We start from the raw sequence: 24,693 nt of genomic DNA on the forward strand, positions 1-24,693 counted from the left end.
TTTCTGTAGGGCTTGTGTTAGTGTCCAGCATTCACAGCCATAGAGGAGAACGGACTCTACGGTCGCAGAGAAGAAACTGATCTTGATGTGTCGGGGGAGGTTGGATTTCCACACACTGGTCATACCATTAAGAGCTCTCCAGGTGCTCTCCTCCAAGTGCTTTCCTCACTTTAAGGTCCTTTTCTGTGGAGCCGACCCATGCGCCCAGGTATTTAAAGCACTGACCTCCTTTAGCGCAGTACCCTCTATTGTTGTCAGACATAAGACATTTCTACACTTGTTACAAATAGATAAATGAACACTGTGGCTTTCACTGTTGTATACTATACCTCATTCATCTGTTGGCAAAGAAAAACTGAAACTGTATTTACACATTGTGGGTGACAATTAAAGTGAGACCAGATTTGACAGAATAAAGGCCTATTCATAGTCCAGTTTTTGGTGAAGAGGTGACCACTGAAAACTACAACATGACGTCACACCGCGGTGGTCACAGCTCACACAACACATCTCTCTGTTTTTCACGGTTTTGGTGGTCACCTCTTCACCTCTTCACCGTGACTATGACTATGAAGAATGGACTATGAATAGGCCTTAAGAAGTGATTCCCCACTAAGGTGACATATAGGAGACATAATCACATTGTTCCGGGTTCTACTCTGAGCTCAGGAACTGCCTATCAAAGCGCTTCTCATTGCATTTGATCTTTCCCTTGTCGCCGTGGCCCCTTGACAGATAAGTACGAGTGTGCAAATGGAACCAAATGGACTCTCTGGGCAGTATTATGCGTGTCTTAAGTACCAGGTCCTATTACTTAACTTAAGACCTGGAGGCGTGATCAATGCCATTTGGCTATTCTGAGTGGCCAAACAGCATTGACCACGCCTCCAGGTCTTAAGTTAAGTAATAAGACCTGGTACTTAAGACACGCATAATACTGCGTTACTACTGTGTTCATTTAACTACTGAGTTAAAATGAACACTGTGGATTTTACTGTGCACATATTTTGTTATTCGGCCATAATGTGTGTTATAATGAGTGCAAATGAACCCTTGGATCCTGCAGATTGGCTTTTAGAGTCTACAGCAGATTGCTGTAGAAGGGGATTTTATGGTTGGTATCCATTCTGCCACACTGATCTGAAGTCAGTGTGTGTTTAAAATAAGACTCCTTTTGTGCTCTCATCACGCACAATATTGCAGCCTACCTGCAGCATTAAGCCAGCCCACCAGGCATGCACACGTGCACGCACGCACCCACGCACACACATAACTAATACTATGTATGTAGTATGTACTAATATTACACCTGTTTTCATATCACATTATCTTCAATGGTCACATTAAGACATCTTATTCATTGTTGCGTTCAATGATTTGATGAACCCTTGGGAGGAACAGAAACATTCATGACACATGTTCATGTTCATGTTTTCACTCACCATAGTTCACATGCAGCCAGTCTATCAGTAAATGTCACTGTATATCGTTGGCATTTAACAGCGACTGAACTAAGTGCAGACCTTAAATGTTGCCACAAACAAGAACAAATAAAACTGCCCTTTGTAGGGGCTTATAGTGACCCCAAGTGGCTTTTAGCTGAATTACAGCACCATGTCTTGGTCTTTGGGACAGTGTTTTTCTCTGCCCCGTTGACCCACAAGACAACAATTCAGTGTGGTTCTCAGCTATGGTTCTGGGGATGCAGAATAATGTATTTTGTTTTCCTTTTAAGCAGGTGAATGCCTAGACCCAAGTGACTAAAGGAGCTCCTAACTAAAGGAATGGAATGAAAAGCAGTTTTAGGATTTTAGGACCAGCTTCATTTTGGGTGTACTATCGTGCATTATCTGCTGGTTTTCAATATATTACAAGGTCAAATTGGTATAAAAAGAATTAGGTATTAAAGAAAGTAATATAAATAAAGTAGTCTTATATGTGTGCAGACATAACAGTGCATTGATCATAAGTCCATATTCAGCATTAGCCTACCATAGCTTGTCTCATGCTGCATTGTATCGTTGGACATTATAAAAGTAATTGTATTATTTTCCTTCCCTCTTCCTCCTTTCCTTGTTTTTCCTCCTTCAGATCTATATTCCATGTCGGACAGCATTAGTCCTGGCCAACGAAGAGATGAATTGTTGAAAAGAAAAGCTGTGACACAACAAAACAAATGATTTCCCCAACTTCTCCCTAATGGGAACTTGATATGTGGACATCAGCAAAGAGTGGGAGTCTGCAAAATGCGTGAACCTGGATACACTCAAAAACAAACACGCACGCACACGCAGTCACACACACACAAGAACAAGTACACACTTATTTTAGAACTGAGTCTCATTATTTGTTGTTGTAGGAAGTAATGGTTTTGTAACTCATATCTTAAAAGAAATGTGCTGTGTTAGTATTTTCCATGCCTTTTACAGTGCCTTGAGACCTTATTGTATTTTTACTCTTAATGGAATACGGTGTACAATGAATGGTAATTGAGTAATCTCACTCTGTACAACTTTTTTTTACAGTAACTAACAAGATTGCTTGTATTCACACCAAAAAGTCCTGTTGCTATGGTGGCGAATATCATCTTTATTTTTTAGGTCTGTGTGGAAGGTTTGGACAAATAAGCCAAATACTGTGGCTCGATTACGAGCCACAGTGCATGGGATCTTTTTCAGATATGATCATACCTCACTAAGATTTTAAAGATCTATGAGTTGTGTATGGCGTTAGTCCAGAGAATCATCTTTTATACCTGACTCCCATACTTTGGCTCAACACCAGAGAAAGTGATTTGCATACGAATGGCCATGAATTGAGTAGAAAATATGCCATTGAAATGATGGAAAAATATACTGTAAAGAAATATTAAACCCCATTTCTTTTCCTCTTTTCAGTAGGTCTACAATTAATAGGTGTTAACAGCCTAGAGCTGAACATTGTCCAGTGCCTGTTGTGTCTAATGGCTATTAGACACAACGGATGTAATTACGTGACAGAGAACTACAGGCTGAAAGATAATCATGACTTGCTGAGGCAGTGGGCTTTAAAAACCAAATCCATAATCCAAATGTCAACGTCGCCACCAGAGACGACCCAGACATACACACGAAGGAGGCATCATTTCAGTTGCTTCCAGCTCTCAAGTACAAGGAATATTAATGTTTGAATGTTTAAAAAATATGAGGTTTTCATTATATTCCAGAGCTTCAGAAGGTTGATTTGCATTAATATCAATTGTCGATGCGGGGTAAAGCAAACCTGTATCTTGGAGTTTCTGTTTTACTGAGACTGGTAACATTTGGTATTGTGCAGGTTGTACGCTTCTTAGAGGAACAGTGTGTGGGCTCGTAATATGCTTCCAAGAAATGATTGGGTAGTTTAAAACTAAACTCATTAATGGGGAGTGAGATCTTTATCTCCCATTATTATTTTAATGGCACAGTGCCATTCCTAATACTAATTAATCACAATAATACATCACTCAGACTTCATGTGCGATGACACTTTAATTTCAGGACAGATAATATCAGCCTTTCTGCAAAGATTACAGTACATGATGTAAAATAATTGCCATGTAATTACCCTTTGTGCACATTTATGTCATTCATTTAAGAAAGGGAACTTATTTCTTTTTAAGATATGTTTTCTTTCTTTTTGCCTTTATTGATAGATTTTTACAGTATTATGACAGGAAAGGGGAAGAGAGATGGGGGGGAAGAGAGATGGGGGGAAGACATGCAGCAAAGTTCGTCGGGATCGGGACCCAAACCTGTGACACGCCGTCAGCCTAGGTGCCTGGACCACTCGACCGTGGCCCAGGCCGGGGAACTTTTTATCAAAGTGCAGAATATTTTCTGTCTGTTGCTTATTGTTTATTTACATATTAAATACAATTCTGCTAATGCATAACATGCTGAGGTCAACTGGACTGGATCTTGTCATCTTGTGGTTATATTTAGGGTCTTGGAAGGTCATTGCATATAGTGTAGCAAGAAATGAGTGAGAGCCTTGGTAGAAATTGTAATATGGAGTTTACATTAGACTACAGAGACATGAAATGACTTCATAACTGTGTACTGGGAGTTTTTTTATGGTTCCCCTGTGATGAAAAATTAAGTGATGGGGGCTAAGCTGGTGCATTTGAAAAAATAAAAATAAAAAGAAGAAAAATTGAGAAGAAGTAATGGAATCACTCTCTTTGTCTCTGTCCACCTGTCTGTCGTGTTCTGTCTCGCTCTGTCATCCTCATCTATCGCACGTGGTGGCGCTCTTTCTCTTCACCTTTATTTGACAGGTGGATAGAGGAATTAAGGAATGGATGGATAGATAAGATAGATAGATAGATATATAGATAGATGTTTGTTTGTTTATTTTTACATTTTACATTATGCTGCTGTAACGTATCAATTTCACTGCAGGGACAATAAAGTACATCTCATCTCATTGTTGGGGTGGAAGAGTCACTTTCATCTTTTTCTTTCTTCCTTTTGCTCTGCATTAGTGCATTTCTGTGACACGGCTTACTGCCTATGATTTACACACCTTGTCATTGTGATTCGGCCATGAATCTTCATCAAAGCTGTAGTTCAACAAATAAAACGGCACAGAACAGCTAGAGTGAACTAATCATGTATTTTTCCAGACTGATTTATCATTGGACAGGTATCTTTTAAGCTTGTGGTGAGGCAGCTGACTCCAGACCTGCTATTGGTAGCTTATACCGTTAATAATCAGTTTGTTCTTGGAAAAATGAGGACTGCAGAAGTTGTCCATATTCTTCTTACGAATGTGTCATACTTCATTACTATACTACCCACCTTCATTATAGCTAATAACCTCATAATTAAAAAGTGTGTAGTCTGACATGAACCTCTGAAGAATTAATGTGAATAATAATGACACCGAGAGCTGCCTCTTGAAATTATTATCTAAATGTTTTATCACAAAATGACACCTTGTTTGAGTTTGACCTGTTTTAATATTCTCAAGCCACCCAAACCTAATCTCAGAATGAAATTTCAGCTCCCCCTTTGGTTAATATGTGACACGTTGGAGACCTATGATCACATTAACAGATGAGCTGGAAGGGGAGTGAGAGAGCGCAGAGATGGTGATAAATTCCAGCAGAAGACGTCCGGATATTAAAAATGTGACACTGGTGTCTCAATAACTCCTGAAGACAGAGGGATCCTCAGATGGCCAAGGATCTGTGTGATAAATGGTTATTTAACAGAAGCTTTTTCCTCAACTGATGTAGGCTATAGTACAAATACAGTAACTAAAATCTATATTTTAAAATTGCTGATTTAAATACTAATACTAAGTGTATTAAATACACTAAACAGGTTTACAGCCCCCCCCCCCCCCCCCCCCCACACACACACACAATTCAATCCAATTCAATTCAAAGGGCTTTATTGGCATGATAAAACATACATTTACATTGCCAAAGCAGAAAGCACAATACAACAATACAGCAATACAATCAAAACAAAAATGATGTACATTTGGAAGTCAGAATCTTCAATAGATCAATTGCTATGTACCAAGATCACTAAATGCAGGTATAGTGCAGGAATATACACAATGATTAGTCTTTAGGGTTTTGATTGATTGATTGAAATATCTATTAACAGTTTGCACAATTACAGTACATTTCAAGCACAAACTCAATACAAAGGCTGTTAACTGTGAGTGGACGACCCAATTAAGCATTACACTTGTTTACAATAGGGTCCACCATGTTCAATTCATCAAAACATTTAGAGACGTACAAATAGACACTTCTATATAGACAAAGAAAGGAACAGGAATTCATCATAATGGAGGTAAAAAGGGAAAAGAAACATATACAGTGAGGGAAAAAAGGGGGGGGGGGGGGGCGGTGGGGGGTGATTCAGATTTTACGGGGGCCAGTTTCGAATTGCAGCCATCCGTAGGTGCCCTTTGAGAGCGGTTTTGAAGGAGTCAAGGGATTCGCATGTCTTAATGACTGTTGGTAGGGCGTTCCACATTTTGGTGGCATAGGAGCGAAAATAATTTAGTCCCTTGTTTGTGCCGAATCTGGGTTGTACATGGTTCGTTGCACTCCCTCTGGTGGGTGTGGACTTCGTTAACATTAAGGAAGTATCTAGACAGGTACATGGGTATCTTGTAGCCGCAATTTGCAACTCTAGATTTTTTTATAATGGGATGAATCTAGAGTTGCAATACCCTCCATTGACTCCCCACTCATCATTTTGCGTTTGTGATCTGCTTGTCTTAAACAACGTTAAACTCACCAACATTGCAGCTGTAGTCCAAGCTTGAATTATTCTCTTTCAATCTGCAAAGCTTGTTTTTCATAAAAATCCCCCGTAGACATGTTATGAGCTACTTTCTGTCAAGAAATTCTGTGCAAGTGATTATTTTTCTAAGTTCTGGAGTTTGGAAGCGCTCGTCGTATGTCACTGAACGTCCCTGCATGCATCTGTTTCGCATTTGCACACAATGCAGGAGGCAGCAGCGCGACCCCTTAATACAAACGAGCGCTTCCAAACTCCAACATTTCTTCTTCTTGACAGAAAGTAGCTCATAACATGTCTACGGGGGATTTTTATGAAAAACAAGCTTTGCAGATTGAAAGAGAATAATTCAAGCTTGGACTACAGCTGCAATGTTGGTGAGTTTAACGTTGTTTAAGACAAGCAGATCACAAACGCAAAATGATGAGTGGGGAGTCAATGGAGGGTATTGCAACTCTAGATTCATCCCATTATAAAAAAATCTAGAGTTGCAAATTGCGGCTAGGTATCTTGGTGGAGTATCGAATCTTGTGGACCAGACCCATTGCAAGATGCTGTACTCTGTCGTCGACCCTAAGCCATTCCAGTCTGTCAAAGTGGGCAGGGGTGAGGTGGGTTCGGGGGTGAGGCCAAGTAGGAGCCAGTTTGTTTTGGGAGGTCTGGAGCCTAGTTTGGTTCGGTTGTGTTCCGATGGTTGTGTTACACACGCACACACACAGAAATAAAAAACTTTAGTAAATTAATATATTAATATATTAATTGAAATTCACAAGTAAATAAAATGCCACTAACAGATCACATGAAGCCCATTCTCAGAGTAGTGTCCAATCCTTACCAATAGAGGGCAGCAACGTGGAAGAATCAAGTCAATTCATTTCCCAAATTCCAAAGAACAAGAGAGAAACAGCAGCAGTTGACAGAAAATGGCTGACTGTGAACGCAGAGGCTACTTAGCGCGGCTAAAACCCAAAACCCATTTCTGACTCGTCTTTATTCATTTGCGGCTTTTAAAACGCACCGCAAGACAGTGCGCGTCGCAAAGAAGCATAAACATGTTTAAGAAGGCCAAAAGAGTGAACCTCCGCCGGAGGAACGAGTCCGACGAGGACGAGCACGAGCAGCAGCCGTTATTCGGGCCCGCTGTGGAGGAGATCCCGTTCATCACGGAGAGCAGTGCTCAGGCTGCTGCCGCTGCGGGAGCAACGCACCAGAACCACGGCAACAACGGCGTCCAGAACCTCCAGAGCATCGCAACGTTCAGAGCCGCCAGGAAGGACAAGAAGAGCCGGGAGGCTGCTGCGTCCGTAGTCACGCAGCAGGTGACTGTAGCACCGAAGGCGCTGCTGAGTTTCGCCGAGGAGGAAGGTATACGTAAAGCAATGAGATCATATAACGTTAGCTATGTTGTAGCTACAAGCTTAGCTATGTCGTTGCAATGTTGCTACATCATGTAGGTGTGTTTGTTTGTTTGTACAGGTTATATTATGTGCATACTAGTCTACTCTATGCATATAAGCATATTATATAACAACATATTTGTGTATTGTTTTAAACAATACACAAATATGTTGTTATATAATATGCTTATATGCTTATAAACAATTTGTTTATACAATATATATATATATTCCTATCTTTTAATGTTCAACACATGTCATGCTTTCTACGACGTCCTTTTTATTCAATAAAATAAGGAGTAAAAGATGAAAGCGTGTAAGGCTCACTCGCATATTAGAGTTGCTAGTGCCTAAATTATAGTCATGGATATATTAATACCGGTATCTAGATCTAGGTTTGCAACACTGATGATGTGACAGATGTGTCCAAGTTTGCATCAGCGTTTAATTTACAGATGTATCATCAACTGTGTGTCCCCCTTCCCTTTAGTCACCAATCTCATTACACACTAACTTATTTCACTCCTGGACCCACTGACAACAACTAGTATGTCGTTTTAGATGAACCGGAGGTGTTCAGAGTGAAGAAGTCCTACCACAGTAAGAAGATTGTAAAACAGCTTAAGAAAGAGTACAAGGAAGACTTGGAGAAGACTGGCCATGTCAACTCAGGTGAGTTCATTCCACTGACCTCAGTATTATTATTATTACACCTCACTAAACAAGTTCTATAGGGCTGTGTGTGTCCACTAGAGTTGCGCAGGTACCGAATCCGACATTGAGGAACCGGAATTGGTTCCTTCACATTTGGACCCATATTCCTTGAATCGGTTTTATAACACTGTCAGAACGTGTATGTGGACTTCACATCTGCTATACAATTGCAAGACCGGTGGTTCTCAAAACCATTTATATTTAGGACCACCATAACTCTCCGAGTGTAAAAATGAACATATTGCGTTGTTGTACATGGGCTATTTTTGGTGAGGGAATCTGGTAAAGTATAGAGTGGTCAATGGTTAACACCTAAAACGCCCAGGGGTATTTAGGACCATTTAATCAGAGCGCCCAGCGATTTACAGTAACGGAGCAGCCAAAACACTCCCGAGGCGATCGACAACAACGGGAGGTATGATTAATTCTAACGCGACTAGCGACAGGATCAAGAGTTATTCATGTTTTAAGATTTTCGATCTGACCCGCTAAAATTGGGGATCGGTTTTGATATCAATAAGGAGAACTCTGTTTATGCCGCTCGGGGTGTTAACTTGTCTCTCGACTTTTTGTCCAGATCCTTCATCCCTGCTTCAAGTGGTCAAAGTCAAAGCTGAGCCTAGCAGCAGAGCGGGCAGCGAGCATGGCGAGGAGGAGATGGAGGTGGACAGTACTGACGAGGTGGTGGAGGCACCAAAGAGTCTGGCTCGGGGCCAGGCTCACGGTCAGGCCTCCAAGCCTAACCTCGTTGCTGGGACCTTTAACACACTGTCTTCTCTCAGCACCCTTAGACCTGGTAAGACATGCATTAACAGATGCTAATTCATGAGCGTGTTGTAAGCTTATCATGTGTTTGGTATGAACAAGGGGGCTGTTACTGCCGGACACAAAACAATCATGCAAACTTTACATTGAGATGTTAATTATTGTACTCGCTACTCAGTCAAAATATGTATTTTATAGAGACAGAAATGACAGACTAGAATGCCCTCGCTCTGGAGATCAGGCTCGCCGCAGAGTCCATCCCCCGCTTTAAATCCCTCCTGAAAACGCACTTTTATAAAGCTGCTTTTATCCCCTAAATGTTTTAATCCATTATACCCTGGCCTACTGTATTTCTGCATATTGCTTGTTTTACCATCTGTATTATTACCTATTACCCATTATGTAAGGTGTGTATTGTTTTTGTTTTTATTCTCTGTGAAGCACTTTGTAAATTTGTTTCGAAAGGTGCTACATAAATTAAGCTTTATTATTATTACATTTTGACATCTCGTAACATTGACAAAATAAGCTAATTTGAATAATAATAACAGTAATACAGTAGGTAAACTAGGAAAATAGGCTGAAATTTGGTGAAATTCTACAACAATCAAGTCTCATACTGCAACATCAGCAATGCAGTATACAAGAATAAGAACAGTACTTTACTGGTTGAAATTAAATTAGTAAACAAGTATAATAGAATGCACAGCGAAGTAATTACATATGTACGCTTCCTATGTACTGTACATCTGTGCAGTAACAGACCAATACAGCGTATTCATTTTTTAGGTTTTGTTTTGTTTTGTTTAGTCCCTTTTTGTTTGGCATTTCCATGTAATATTTACAAGCTCGCAACATATTGAGCTTGGAGATCAGTTATTTTCAATAAAGAGATTATTGAGCGGGGGGAAAAACATTCAGTGTTAATTTTGTCTTTTTGAACGTATTACATGATTTCCATTCATTCCTCCACCTGTGTAATTTCTGAATGACAGAAAACATGTTTCTTTCCATCTTCCAGGCGAGATCCCTGACGCAGCCTTCATCCACGCTGCCCGAAAGCGCCGGCAGATGGCCAGGGATCTGGGGGGCGACGCCCCCTTGGTGGAGACGGAGGCCCCTAAGAAACGCTTAATGCGGGAGGATGAGCACGATGGCAGTGACGATGAAGACGAGGACGAGAAGAGGATCAGCTTCAGTGGAGTCAAGAACAAGAGCCAGAGACAGAAGATCGCAGAGGAGATTGGTTGGTGTTGAAACCATCAGTGGTTTCCCTTTGGTTTTTGAAGATTGTCCAATAATTTTATTATTTTTACGTTTCCATAATGTAACGTATTTGCAAATTGTGCAGCCTGCTGCCTAAGCTATTGGCACAGCTTGAGCATATATACAGGGTTGCTTTGTACTTTAATGTGTTCAGGTATCGAGGGCAGTGATGACGAGGCATTGGATCAGGGTCATGATGAAGAGATGAGCCGTTGGGAACAGGAGCAGATCAGGAAGGGAATCAGCATCCCCCAGGTGAGCCACGCTGACAACACTTGGTCTTGCATAGCCTTGATTTTTTTTGACCAAGACAGTAAAGAGCTTTTTGCGAATTTCTGCACAATGCATATATGGCCACCTACTTGTCCTGTTGGATTCACTAACCTAATTTCAAAGTGAAACCATTTTTGAAATTTTCAAATGGTTACGTACTATGATATCCCTAACAGTGTGATCATGCGAGCGATCATGAATTTCATTGGCTATCGCCTAATCGCCCGCTATCGCCGGATGATGTCGCCCGAAAAGATGAATTTGTATCTTTTCGGGCGACGTTCCTCTGCCTATCGCCTGTTTGCCTGCTATCACCAGTAGTCGCCGGAAAATTCGTCTGTCTGCCGCCCGCTGTTAAAATGCACTGTAAGGGGTTGTTACTTTTCGCAGGCTGTCATTTTGTCATAGCAGGTAGTATCGTGGTATTTCAGTTTCTATACATCGGTTTAATTTTCCGTGTGGTGGGTCTCTACCAGGTCCAAGTCCCGAGCAGTCAACCAGAGGAAAGCACTGTGTACTACCAGAACAGCTACGAGAGCCAGCCATATGGATCCTCTTACAGTATGCCTTACACCTACCCGGCTCTGCAGAGCAGCACTAAACCTCCTGGTCAGACAGACAATGGCCAGAGCGTGCCCTACAGGGCTCCTAGCAGTGACCTGACCCCTGTCTCTTCTGATCTGGTAAAGAAACGCCTGAGGGACAGGTAGGTAGAGCAGCAACTCTCGCCATACCCTCTACTACTACTACTGTCAGTCCCTCAGCACCAACTGCTGCTGCTGCCTGTTAAATGTGCTGAGTTCCTGTGTGAAGTCCCACGTGGCTAAAAATGGAAAGAACAATCGCACTTCAAAGTTAAACGAGGTGCTGGACAAAACAATAAGTGAAACAAAGTGTGTCAGATTTATTAGCACTGTGAGACGTAATGTTTCGAGCCACCATGCTCTTCAGCACACATCATTAGACCCATACCAGCACAGCTACCTGCAGATTCTGGAACCAGGCTTCAATAACGGTTTGTTACAGATGTGTGTTTTTCTGTTTTTATTTTTCAATCAGCGCTGAAGAAGTCTACTAAAAACCAAAAATACCATATATATTGTATACTCTGGACGTCTGGAGCATGATTTCCCCACAATACGTTTGGGAGCTTTTGTTCTTGGAATCTATTCTTTTCCAAGTATTCTTTCTGAAGTATCCCTATGATTACTGTACCGTACCCGCTCTGTTAATTGTCCTCACGTTGTGTTTTCAGCTTCCTATTATATCTGCACCACCAAAATAGCCACAACAAGCCAGACAACACCACAGTCACTCATTTAGAGATCAATAACGGAGATCTCTGAATCCCACACCCCCATCCAGCTCACTCACAGTCTTTATTTCCTGTGTGCCGTGTTGTCTGTAGGCTCAACCAAATGCGCGCAGGCCACGAGGCTAACACCAAGCGCTATGAGCAGATCACTGAAGAGCTATCCTCCTCTGGAAGTGCCATACAGCGTCTGGAGGGCTCATCCAATGACAATGCAGAGAAATATAAATTCTTGCAAGAGATGCGAGGGTATGTTGGAGACTTGCTTGAGTGTTTGGGTGAAAAGGTAAGGGAGAAACTATCTGTTGTATTACTTAGTGTTTTTTATTTAGTGTCTAATGATTTATGACCATGACTTTAAAGTGATAGTTTAGGATTTATCTAAGGAAACTTGATCTGATTATGTGGGTCCATTCAAAGCGATTTTTGAGATCTTAAATACCCATGCGCCTGTGCTCAAAAGATACCGTTTCTGAAAGTTTCCATGCCCCACATCTCAAATATTATGTTCCCTTGACTTTGATATAATTTCTCAGAACCTTTAACATGCCCAAGGTTTGCTGAAAGTCTGCCAAGAAATTCTAATAAATTATGTGTCCAGTATTTGACCAGCCACACATTTTTATAATGAACATTTTTGTCTGATCAATCAGACAGACCAGCAGATGATTAAGCTAATTCAGAAGCCTATCCCTTTAAGCTATTTGTGTCAGTCGTTAATTATAAAAAGCAAATAAAGGGTTACCTAGGATCACTGTCAACAATATGATGTGCCTGATTTAGTGCTTTTATAATAGAAGTAATTGATAAATAATTACTAATCAACAGGATCACTAGTTTGGTCTTAACTCCCACAGTGGCAACTGTACAAGGAGTGGAGTCAATGGCTGCAGGCTTGCATGGCTTTTACCTCACCAATGTCCATTTGATTCCCATCCACAGTACAACAGAGCAGAACTGCATATTGTAGTCAACGGAGTGTCTTTGTTGGTCGAAACGAAGAGCGTTGTGATGGATGTTATTATCACAGATCAACAAAATGTAATGAATTAACCAGACAACAGAATGTGCTTTTCAGCATTACAGTGTAGCAAATGTAGAGTATGTTTGAGGAATTAATTACACTGGTCTGTTTGGGCTATACTAGAGCCTTCATCAGGGGATTGGAGTGCCGCTATTTCCAATTATCTGGTGTTTTTTTAATACTAAGTAATAAGTATTGACTGCAGCTAAGTATTGACCCACAGCCTAGGAGGCAGTCAGAGGGGCATTTTGAGATTTCAGGGCTTTTGGCCATTATATTTTGGACCCCACCTACCTACATCCATCACATCGCTCTCATGTGCTCAACCAAATAGGACGTCCCTGTGACTCGGCGCCCCACCTTCTGTAAGGTTCAGAGTTCACAGAAGGCATCATATTTTTCAGGTGCCCACTGTGCTGGAGCTGGAGGCGGCCATGCACCAGTTACTAAGGCAACGGGCCTCCCGACTCGTCCAGAGAAGACAGGATGATATTAAAGATGAATCGGCGGAGTTTGCAAGCCTTTCAAGTCAGTCCATCTTGAAGGTTTTTATTATTTATTTGAGCGGCCTCGTTGATTCTGTGTATGTCTGAGAGAGAGAGAGAGAGAGAGAGAGGCACCCATTCACTGCTCGCTATTGCTCTCATCTTTGCCCCATGAGTGTGACAAGCTTGGTTGAGGGCTGATTCCAAGTGTCTGTGTGAGAGATTGTGTGTGTGTGTGTGTGTGTGTGTGGGCCTGCGTGTCCCCTATTTACTTGGCTGAGTCACACACTCGGCTCAAGGCACAGTAGCATCAGTTCATTCTGGTGGCGATTGATCGTTCACTAAGTAATGATGATTTAGTGATGTGACATCACTGTCACATTGCACTGTAAGGTGTAGCAAGCCAAAGGCAAGGTAAGTGGCTTAAAAACAAATGACATCTGAAACACTGTAATTCTAAGTGGGTGTGCTAAAGCATATGGACTTGTTGCAGGCAATTGAAAGGTGTGTGTGTTTAGGTCTGTATTTTAATGTAATTTGTGGGTTGAACAAGCGTTCAGTAGCTATATATATATGTTTTGTAAATGACCAGTGTGTGTGTGCTGCACATTGTGGAAGCTCTATTTAAAGTGTTGGAAAGCTAGCAAACAAATTGAAAACAATTCCAGTAAAACATAATCTGGTTGCAGGCGTAGTTGGTCCTGATTCTAACATAACTCCTGTCTCTTCCAGGTAAGGCTGTCATGGCTCCAAACATCGACTCGTTCGGTCGAGAGCGCAGTGTTTACCAGGAGCATGGTCGCCAGAGGAGGATAGCTGAACGGGAGGCACGGCGGTAGGTCCTCTTAATTTAGATACTATACTAGTTATGTTATCCAGATTTATGCTGGGTACTTGTCATGTTATTTAAATAGATTTATGCTGTTTGCTTGTCCACGGCTGCTGCAAATTGTTATTTTGATCTTATGTTATTCAGGCAGATGCTATGTTTGATGTGCTTTCCAAGTGGCACTTTTTCATTGGCACTCTATTTACTTGACCACTTAACCAACCCTGTTTCGTGCCATTTACTCTTGTGCTTGTGTAATTTGCCTCTGCATAGGAGTGTAAATTGACTCGGTCACAGCAAAGTTTCTGGGATTTGAAATATAAATCTCCATAAACCCAGCATTATTCCAATATATTATCTTGATTTGCCCAATTATTTGTGCACAGTTGAGTAGTATAGTATATAGCTAAATTATTGAATGCTATACAATAAAATAACCCAAATAAATATTTTTGTTTAATTATAGAAAACACAATCTATAATAATGACACTGTTTGTGTCCGAGTGTAGAACTCGGAGGCGTCAGGCCAGAGAGCAGAACGCAAAGATAGCCGAGCACAAGGAGGGTCTCTCTTCTGACGATGAGGAGACCACCACTGACATCACCAGCTTCAACATGGAGACAGGTGAGCTGTGTGTGGGTTCAGACTGGAGTCACACAGACTCATTTATTCTTGCGTTTGTGTCTGTTGTTTGCCAAGGTCACACAAAAACGTTCTAAGACTTAAATCGTACATCTCAAGACATATTTAAATCTCTTGCTATGAAACGGAAATCTGCCTATTATTTTGTTTGTATTGAACAGCCGTGATGTCATGGATGTACTGTATAATAAGATTTTAAACTCTCCTCCTTCATCCAGATCGCATCATCCGGGAGAGTAAGAAGGTGTTTGAGGATGTACTGGAGGATTTCCATTCCCTTGACTGCATAAAGTCTCGTTTCGAGGTGTGGAGGAGAGAGTTCTCAGACTGCTACAGAGATGCTTACATCGGCTTGTGCTTGCCCAAACTCTTTAACCCCTTAGTCCGTCTGCAGCTCATCACATGGATCCCTCTTGAGGTGTGTGTGTATTGACTAGAGTTGCACCTTGTACCTAATATTAGCATTCGCTGATAAAAATGTAAACAGTTATTTTAAGTTTGACGATATCCACATTTGCTGACAGTTTCATATCGGAATATAGCTTGGATACAGCAATTATATATGAGATCGGGTTTCAATACTAAAACAAAAGCCAGGCATGCACTTTGTAGGTAGTTTAATATGGTTTAAAACGTGGGTTTGAATATGCCACATTGTGTGTTGATTGTTTTCGTAGTTCTTCACAACATTAAGTCGTCACATAAACAAAACTGATGCTGATATAAGAATGAATGGCAAATTCATAACTGCCCTTAGTGTTGGATAATGATTTAAAGATCTCTCCATCCCTACTTTACCTTTCTGATTATAGCTAATTATATATTTTTTCTTTCTTTTCAAGTTTAAATAACCACCTTGTTTGTCCCTGGCCAGGCGGAGTGTGCCAACTTTGAGTACATGTTGTGGTTTGAGTCGCTGCTGTTCTATGGCTGTGAGGAGCCCAGCAGATTGCACAAGGGGGATGTGGACATCAACCTGCTGCCCGCCATGGTGGAGAAGGTCATCCTCTCCAAACTGGCAGGTAAAGAAGGAACAAACACTAAATACATTGTATACCATTAGCTTTCAGGCATTGAACACATGTTTGGCTATTTTTTCCAAATGGGTATTTTCAGCATCCATAAAAAATAAATAAAAAATCTCTGCACAGTACAGACATGATTGCAAAACCAAATTTAACACAGAACAGCGTGATTCTGTGTTAAATTTGGCACTTGCTGTCAAAAATATAACTTGGTGTTTCAAAAGATTTTTTTGTCATTTTACCAGTCTGTCACACCTGAACTACAACGTTCTGAAATAGGTCAAAAATCACCCAACCCTCCCCATTCTGGATGCCAATACTATGTGATAAGAGTCCTGGAGTTACGGTGAAGGGGAAGGTCACATTATGGAGCTAATCAATTTAATCTGATGGAATTTTAATCATGACCACTGTGGACATGTAATATTGAGCACGGCAGACGCCCTTGAACGCCAGTGAAGTGGTACAATTGATGCAGCAATGCTAAGTTAAGTTGTAAACTTGTAATTAATCCAAATGGTGCTAACTAAAAGTAAACAACCCGCTGTATATTTGCCATTATTGTTGCTGTTTGCGTCCAACAAAAAATGTTGCTTCCTCATGTTTGATCAAAGTTAAGCACCTACTAGAGACGATACGGAATGGAAATTAAACTACTCTTGTTTTTGTCTTTTCAGTGTTTGCAGAGCAGGTATGGGACCCTCTGTCCAGCAGTCAGACAGCCAGGCTGGTGGCCTTCATCCACAGACTGATGAAGGGCTATCCCACCGTGCTGCACGGGGACAACCGCTACACGCAGGTACTGAACAGCTACTGCTGGCATTATGCCATACGCATAATATCAGTTTAAGCCCAAACCACACCAATGGTTTTAGTATTCGTCCCAGTGGTGTGATATGTCCTGTTCCACGTGGGCGCATGGTAGCACATGTCGACGCAAGTTGACCCAAGTGATTCAATTGGTTCAATTCAATGGTTGCTTGCAACTACATGCGTCTACTCGCAGCCGTTTGGTTGCAAGGAGTTGCATGGTGACCCATTGGTGTGGTTTAGTCCTGAGTTAATCTAATAACGGCCTGGGCTGGCCGAGCGGTCAGGCACCTGGGCTGGTAATCCCGATCCCGACGACCTTTGCTGCGTGTCTTCCCCCCCCATATCTCTCCCCCTTTCCTGTCTAACTACTGTAAAATATATCAATAAATATCTTAAAAACAAAACAAAAGTTAATCTAACAGAAGTATAAAAAAAAGTATTATACTATTGTTATTTAGTAAATATACAGTTGGGGCTCATCGTTTTATTTTTTTATTTTGAGTGTATATATATCTATTTAATTTGGACTGGTGAATGGATAATTGATTGATAATGAAAACATTATATTATAATTCAAGAGAAATTTGAAAAAAGACAAGCAATTGATATATTGAATAATAAAATACTGCAAGTTCCTGAAACCAAATATAAAACATTTGATATCAGGTTTTGGTTTCCCCATTTCAAGTTGTAATTGTTCTTACTTTGAGTTCATTGGGCTGTTGGCTTTTCCTTGACAGGAGTTTCTGAAGATGGTGGTCTTGCGAATCAGGCGGACGCTTGACGAAGATGTCTTCCTACCACTGTACCCCAAAAAGTAAGCTATCCATCCACTCAAATAATGTGTTCATGATGGAGTGGGGTCACCTGTACATGACTAGCTAGTGCGTTGACTGTGTAGACTCAAGATCCCCGGTTTGATTCTGACTGTATTAAGACCAATCTTTCCCACCTTCTGTCTATTCAGTTTAATCTCTAATTAAAGCAAATACTGCCTAAAAATAGATTTTTAAATTTAAATTAATTAAACAGAATATTTAAATTAATTGGGTATAACATCTTGGGACTTCCCAGTTGAACAACAGGCACTTGGTGACTGATCTTTAAACCTGCACCTGTGTGCATTTATTTTCCACAGTGTGTTGGAGAACAAGAATGGCGGCCCATACCTATTCTACCAGAGGCAGTTCTGGTCATGCGTCAAGGTATGAAATGTGAATCAAAAGCCAGTCTAAAAAATGTTAGTTAGTTGGACAGGGTGATATGTATCACCATTGTAATTTGCATTATTTATCAATGACCTTAAAGACTAATCTACTGCAGTGCAGAATGGCTGTCAACATGGATGATACAAATTATTAAGTCTAGGGCTACAAAAAGCAAATGTGTGATTTATTTGAGACATGGAAATGAAAGGTTAATAGTTATAAAACTGAAGTCGGCTTTTAATTGCAGAAAAGCTGATTTGCAAACTTGGTTTGTACGTATAAAGATTAAATTGAGAGATTGACCAGCGCTTTAAACACATCTGTCATTTGGAACTAAATATAATTTAAGACTCCCAATAGTATATTTGCCCTCTCCTTTTTTGTGTTGTGCTTTAGCCAGCTGTGTGTGATATATTCTGTTTGTGCTCTATACCATGTGATCATGGTCTTAAGTCAGATAAATGAAATATGATCCCTCTTAAAGCTGCTATTTTTCTATTATTTAATCCATGGAATGTAGCTCAGCATGCTTTGGGTTCTGAATGTATTCCATATGAATGTTACTGTCTCTGTGCATAGCTCCTGGCTAACATCCTGCAATGGGAGGGCATTCTGTCCACTTCCTCTCTGAGGGAGCTGGCTCTGGACAGCACTCTGAACAGATACATCCTCTCTGCCTTGCAAACCACTGACGCTGCAGACGACAGTGTACACAAGTGCCAGCAGGTACAAGGACACACACAGTCACACACACACACACGCACGCACGCACGCGCACACACACACACACACACACACACACACACACACACACACACACACACACACACACACGCATGCATGCATATCTGCCAGTTATTTCCACACAATTAATTGTAGCAAATTGCCATCAATTACTCAAAATTTGTTATGAGCAATATTAAAACATCTATTGTAATGTCAGCAGGAACCCCATTAGGCACACACACACATTCCATAAGACAATAAAAAGTGCAATGAAAGAAATTATAATATTTCCTCTTTTAACTGCCCACTCTTGTCCTCTGGTCCTGCAGGTGGTGGAGTGTTTTCCAGCTCACTGGTTCTCAGGGCTGAAGGGCCAACAGACTTTGCCCCAGCTTGAGCCGTTCTGTCGCTACCTGACCCACCTGGCCAGCTGCATGTACCGCTGCAGCCTAGGAGGCTCTGACATTGAGCGACGCGCGGCCAAGTCAGTTGTTTTCCTGCTGTTGGGGAGGGGGGGTTCACACCTGGATTGGTTGGACTTGGATTTTGACTGTAGAGTCAGGACCTATACTATCTGCTGCTGCTTTAAATTCATTCCTGTTTTGGAACAGTCCAATCATTTGTGTTCTATTGCCCTCTAGTGGTATAGTGCAAGATTTGTTGTAACAAAAGTTGGCAATAGGCTAAAGCATGTTATGTTATAGGCTTAATTGACCTGTCGAGGTAGATTACACTCACTTCTTGACCTAAATCGTAAAGCTTTGAAGTGATCTTAGGGTGTGTTCAAATTAGTTCAATTGTGGGTTCGTATATTCCACTAATGAGGGTGGGTGGAGGTGTTGTTTAGTTGTATCTGAACAATAATGCAAGCAGTATTATTTGTAAAGTCATCTACATACCTGAATGATGAGCAAAAATAATGCAGTTTGTTTTTAATTGGTGCCTATAATCCGTAGAATTCCGGTAAATGCAACACAATCTGTAAACTTTGGACTTACTATAGACTGTATTTGTTAAATCTCTGAAATGTTATTGCCTTTGGCGTGTACTAGCCCATAAGTGATTGTCGTCATATCATCTGTGTTGACAGGGAGCAGATCAAAGAGGTGGTGAAACTGCTGAGTCAAATGCACGCCCTGGACCACATCATCACCGTGGCAACGGAGCATGGCATCAAAGAAATCAAGCCCCTCTTAGAGGCCAAGTGATGGAAGGACCAGACAACATCATGTGAACACACTGCATTGGACAACACGGGAATGCTTTTTTTCTTTCTTTCTTTTCTTTTTTTCTCTTTTTCAACTGCGTTGAATAAGGCTCTGAAAACTGTAAAATGGCTATTATAGCCACAATCGTACGTCCTGTGGACATTTGAAGTGTTACAACAACAAACGGCAGTTTTGTTTGTGCCACTTCACCAGCAGACAACCCTACCAGCCACAGCGCATGCTACTGAGACACAGCTCCACAACATTGTTCTTGATTGAGAGTTTCTGTTCTTAAATCAATGTACACGATCGATGCAAGATGCGGGCCGGGAGAAAGAACTGCCTCATTTGGGACTGGGAGGATTGCGTCATAACTAGACCGAAATTGGTGTAAATAATGTTAATAGTGTACATGGTCTTAAAGGGGATTACCGTGTCGTATGGATAGCCTGTCCTACATACTAGCATGTGGGATGACACTGCCTGCTTCTGTCTGATAATATCACACCTGCAAGTTTATCCCACACTCCAACAGGTCTAGCCGTAGGAAAGTTTCACCTCTACCATTCACTCCTGTTTTCTCTGTGCCAAAAGGAGAAGTTGAATTTAGGGGTTGAGTATTTCCCTCATTGGCAAAGCCTGAAGATTGGCTATGATGGGTCAGGAACAGTATTATGCAGTGTGATTGGCATACTGGAAAGGTGGTTCGGGCATCTGGTTAGGATGCCTCTCGAGCGTCTCCCTAGGGAGGTCCTTGAAGCACGTCCCACTGGGAGGAGACCCCGGGGCAGACCAAGGACCAGATGGAGGGATTACATCGACTCACTCGCCTTGGAACTCGGGATCCCCCAGGAGGAAGTTACTAATGTTGCTCTGGAGAGGAAGTCTGGAGCTCTCTGGTGGAGCTGTTGCCCCCGCGACCCTACTGGATACGTGGTTGAAGATGGATTGATGGATGGATTGGCATACTGTACCTACCTTTCTCCTGGACACTTCCTCTGGCTCCGCATTCACCCATGTTTGAACTTGTGATGACCCTATTGGACTGAGGAACTTCAGATCTTTTTAAATAGTCTGACCTTTTGTTTTAAATATGATTTGCCTGTCAATAAAATATGGTTCTGGAAGACTGTTCAATTTGAATTTGAGGGTCCCATTTTGTGTTTCGGGTAGACTTTAGACCAGAGAGAAATAGGGTGCATTTCCCCAAATTAAACTGATAACTGAATTCTAAACTAACATGAATTGATCCATTAAAGTCTATTTACTATTGTATCAATGGTGCTGCTCCACTTGAAGACTGTTTTTACATAAATGTTTTAACGTGGTGTTCATGTAGTCGCGCGAATTGGATAGGGCTTGCTTTTTTATTGTCCACATTTTAGGGAAGCTAGTAAACGGGTGACCTGCTGGGCAGGCCATGCTACTTGACTCCACTTTAATAACCTCGCGTCACCAGGCTTTTCACTTTAATAGTAGTACTAGTAAGCGGGCGGGGCGGTGTGTTATGTCCCCTCCTCCACAAAACGCGCAAAAGAGCAACTAGCCTACTCGCCTATCGGGGCAGGGGCACCTAAATGCAGCCACACGTTTAAAGAAAGACACATTGCCCAACGTGGCTTCTTGCAGCGCTCAACTTAAGTTAACGTTTTCATTAGTCAACTCTGCTTCCCTGAGTGTGGAGCACTTTATTATCCAGGATCTCCGCTTCATGCGCCCACACACAAGGGCTTCACAAGGTAGGCTTTACTTCTACTGTCTGCAACTATATTAGCTACTGTTTACATTTCCTGAAAATTAACTGCACATTTATACATGCAATCTACCGTACGAACATTCTATAGGCTACAAACTGTCCTGTCGCCATAATGTTTTAACAACGCACCTTATTGAGACATGTGCGTAAATTGCGCTTTGGAGAAACGTTTTAGCCTTCCGCTTGTGTGAGCGCTCACATTGTGAACCACATGCTTCTCGCTGTAGAGACGGACAGAACTCCCATTTTAGCTACTCTCCTGTCAGCCTCCGTCCCGAATGTAAATTGTACACGTAGGGTATTACGCGGGGCTATGTCATTGTACATTTATATTTTTTATCGCAAATATGTTCAGAATATACAAGAAAACAAAGGGAACTGAATATAGTTTGCACCGCAGCCCAGCAACTGTATGCGCCCAATATCAGGCTTTCAACATAAACGTCATTGGTTCACATGAAACTTAAACGGCATTTCTCCATCTGGAGATGTTTTGTCTGGTAGAAATATAGTTCTACCAATATAAAATAAGGAAATTGGAATTGCAAGCATGCACCTTTATAATAGTCAATGGGCTGTCACAGAATACTCCACACTCCCACCCCCCGTGCATGGACTTCCTATTCTGGGGTCAAAAGGTTTAGAACATGAATGACCAAGTTGTGGACCTCACAGTAAGGAGTTTGTAAACATTACAGGGGGCCAGTGTTATCACATATTGAAGCTTGTGTTGACACAGTGTTATCATAAATGCACATAGTATAGGCTCTTGAAGCCTTGATGAATTAAATTAGGGTTTCAGATGACAGAGTTTTTAATTGTTTTTGTTTTTCAATTCGCTTGGAAAATGTTTCATTTCACATATGCAAAAGTTGCCTACAGTAATAATGGCAGTGATGTTATTGCGACTGCAGCTCACATTTACTATGAAATTGTGCCTTTCTCGTCAGTCAGTCAGTTGTTTGGTTGGTTGGTCACCCCAGGCATGACCATGCCTTGTGACATATCAGGGCTGGAGATCCCTGATGTCATCAATATTAAGCCCATATATGGAGATCCCTGATGTCATCAATATTGGCCAGCAACTTAGATCTCCATATATAGAGCTGACCTGTTCTGACATTCCATATGTTGATGCTTCCCCATCCATCCTTCCTCTTCGATGTCTCCCTTTTGACTGATACCTGTCCATTCAAACTCTAGAAGGGCCTGCCCCTAAGTTATTAGTGCAGCCGCGCCCGGCAGCTGGTGAAAACTAGAGTTCTCAACAGGCCCGAAAACTAAGGCCCTGCCCTACCTGGGCCCTCATCAAACCCTGTACACTCAAGACACTGCCCCAGCTGCCACCCTTAGATCTCCATATATGGAGCTGACCTGTTCTGACATTCCATATGTTGATCTGACCTCATCAAACCCTGTACACTCAAGACATGCTCCATATGGCCAGTACAGAATTCATTCCATATGTTGATCTGACCCCCCCATGACAAAGCGCCAGTGCTCGCCCAGCAGTCTGCTGTCACCCAGGCAGATGCGTGTACGTACGTGACCTCGCCCTTTAGGTCGAGGTCGCTTCTTGCCCTTAGGCGTCTTACTGGAGATGTTTGTCTTATATGGAACAATAATTTTGCATCAGCCTTCAGCCACAAAGTCAGGATCGACCAAGCATAAATGAACCCACGTATTCCTAAAAAAAGTATCTCTTCGGTAGCCTGGCGGGCCGGGGCCAGACTCATAACGAAGATTCACTGACGCTTCCTCCCCGCATAGTGAATCCTCGCAATGAGTCTGGCCTGACGCTTCCTCCCCGCATAAGCCAGACTCACAGCGAGGATTCACTGACGCTTCCTCCCCGCATAAGCCAGACTCACAGCGAGGATTCACTGACGCTTCCTCCCCGCATAAGCCAGACTCACAGTGAGGATTCACTGACGCTTCCTCCCCGCATAAGCCAGACTCATCGCGAGGATTCACTGACGCTTCCTCGGGAGGAAGCGTCAGTGAATCCTCGCGATGAGTCTGGCCCGCCAGGCTAGTATTTCGGCCCAAACCGGTTGAGAAACACTGATTTAAAGAGATACAAGGAGTAGGGCTGATGGTTACAGGAGGCTACACAGTACACACAGACATCCTTTACACCTTAGAATAGATGACCTCCGATCCTTGAACATTGACAACGTTTTGTTTTGAACCACAGGCAACCTGAAATAATGCCAACAGGATCAAAGTTAAGACACAACTTTGATCCTGTTGACACAAAGACACAAAGTTAAGACACACTTCGTGAGCAGCCTTGAGATACTGTTGCTTAGCCCAAAAGAGGAATTTACAGAAGAGAGTGGAGGTGAGCTCTGGCACGGCATTCTACTGTAGTAGAAGCATCTGGGCAAAAATTAGACCCTGAAAGAAAGAGTTTAAAATTAGCAAATCATTTACAATGTATCAAACTATCAGCAATATGAAAACAAAACAACAATAACAACATTGTGATGTTTTGACAGCACCGTTAATAAATGATCAAGCAAAGAATTTGCACAACATGTATTAATCAGGACCAACAGGCACTTGGCCCTCTGTCCTTCTACAATGGCCAATTTCAACCCATATTGGAGGTGTGTGTGTGTGTGTGTGTGTGTGTGTGTGTGTGTGTGTGTGTGTGTGTGTGTGTGTGTGTGTGTGTGTGTGTGTGTGTGTGTGTGTGTGTGTGTGTGTGTGTGTGTGTGTGTGTGTGTGTGTGTGTGTGTGTGTGTGTGTGTGTGTGTGTGTGTGTGTGTGTGTGTGTGTGTGTGTGTGTGTGTGTGTGTGAGAGAGAGAGAGTTGTAAAGGTTGTCAGGGTTAAGGGAAGTGTTATTTTGGACAACAATGTCCTGTTTTGTACCTTTTGTTTGAAGTCGGTGTCACACCCCTACAAACATTGGGGCACAAAATGACACTTCATCAAAGAATATCCGCAATGTTGCC

The 24,693-nt window shown here is 41.9% G+C and overlaps 3 protein-coding genes across 3 annotated transcripts in view; all 3 read left to right on the forward strand.

The window, feature by feature from the left end:
* The window catches only part of LOC306927690 (1,4-alpha-glucan-branching enzyme-like), a 158,520-nt gene extending 154,203 nt beyond the window's left edge, over positions 1–4,317 (forward strand). The window contains exon 16 of the mRNA XM_079507517.1: positions 2,092–4,317. Within this exon, the coding sequence (XP_079363643.1) occupies positions 2,092–2,148 (57 nt within the window). The 3' untranslated portion in view covers positions 2,149–4,317. The remainder of the gene's footprint in view (positions 1–2,091) is intronic.
* Positions 4,318–7,200: 2,883 nt separating this feature from the next.
* paxbp1 (PAX3 and PAX7 binding protein 1) lies at positions 7,201–21,103 on the forward strand. Its single transcript, XM_079508226.1, has 18 exons — positions 7,201–7,652; positions 8,246–8,356; positions 8,976–9,194; positions 10,185–10,409; positions 10,584–10,684; positions 11,179–11,408; positions 12,111–12,300; positions 13,443–13,566; positions 14,256–14,358; positions 14,863–14,978; positions 15,215–15,414; positions 15,871–16,018; positions 16,699–16,820; positions 17,575–17,651; positions 17,973–18,039; positions 18,622–18,768; positions 19,098–19,252; positions 19,859–21,103. The coding sequence occupies exons 1-18, from the start codon at positions 7,340–7,342 to the stop codon at positions 19,974–19,976; spliced, it is 2,766 nt and encodes a 921-aa protein (XP_079364352.1). The 5' UTR covers positions 7,201–7,339; the 3' UTR covers positions 19,977–21,103.
* Positions 21,104–21,577: 474 nt separating this feature from the next.
* slc7a1a (solute carrier family 7 member 1a) overlaps positions 21,578–24,693 on the forward strand; it is a 40,311-nt gene continuing 37,195 nt past the window's right edge. The window contains exon 1 of the mRNA XM_079508683.1: positions 21,578–21,715. The gene's annotated coding sequence lies outside the window, so the exon portion shown is untranslated. The remainder of the gene's footprint in view (positions 21,716–24,693) is intronic.

This window comes from Electrona antarctica (genome assembly GCF_951216825.1).
Source record: "Electrona antarctica genome assembly, chromosome: 8".
NCBI classification, from domain to species: domain Eukaryota; kingdom Metazoa; phylum Chordata; class Actinopteri; order Myctophiformes; family Myctophidae; genus Electrona; species Electrona antarctica.

Coding starts and splice junctions, on each gene's coding strand:
- paxbp1 (XM_079508226.1), top strand. CDS start 7,340: ATGTTTAAGAAGGCCAAAAGAGTGAACCTCCGCCGGAGGAACGAGTCC. Junction 8,357..8,975: donor GACTGGCCATGTCAACTCAG/GTGAGTTCATTC, acceptor CTTTTTGTCCAG/ATCCTTCATCCCTGCTTCAA. Junction 10,685..11,178: donor AGGGAATCAGCATCCCCCAG/GTGAGCCACGCT, acceptor GGTCTCTACCAG/GTCCAAGTCCCGAGCAGTCA.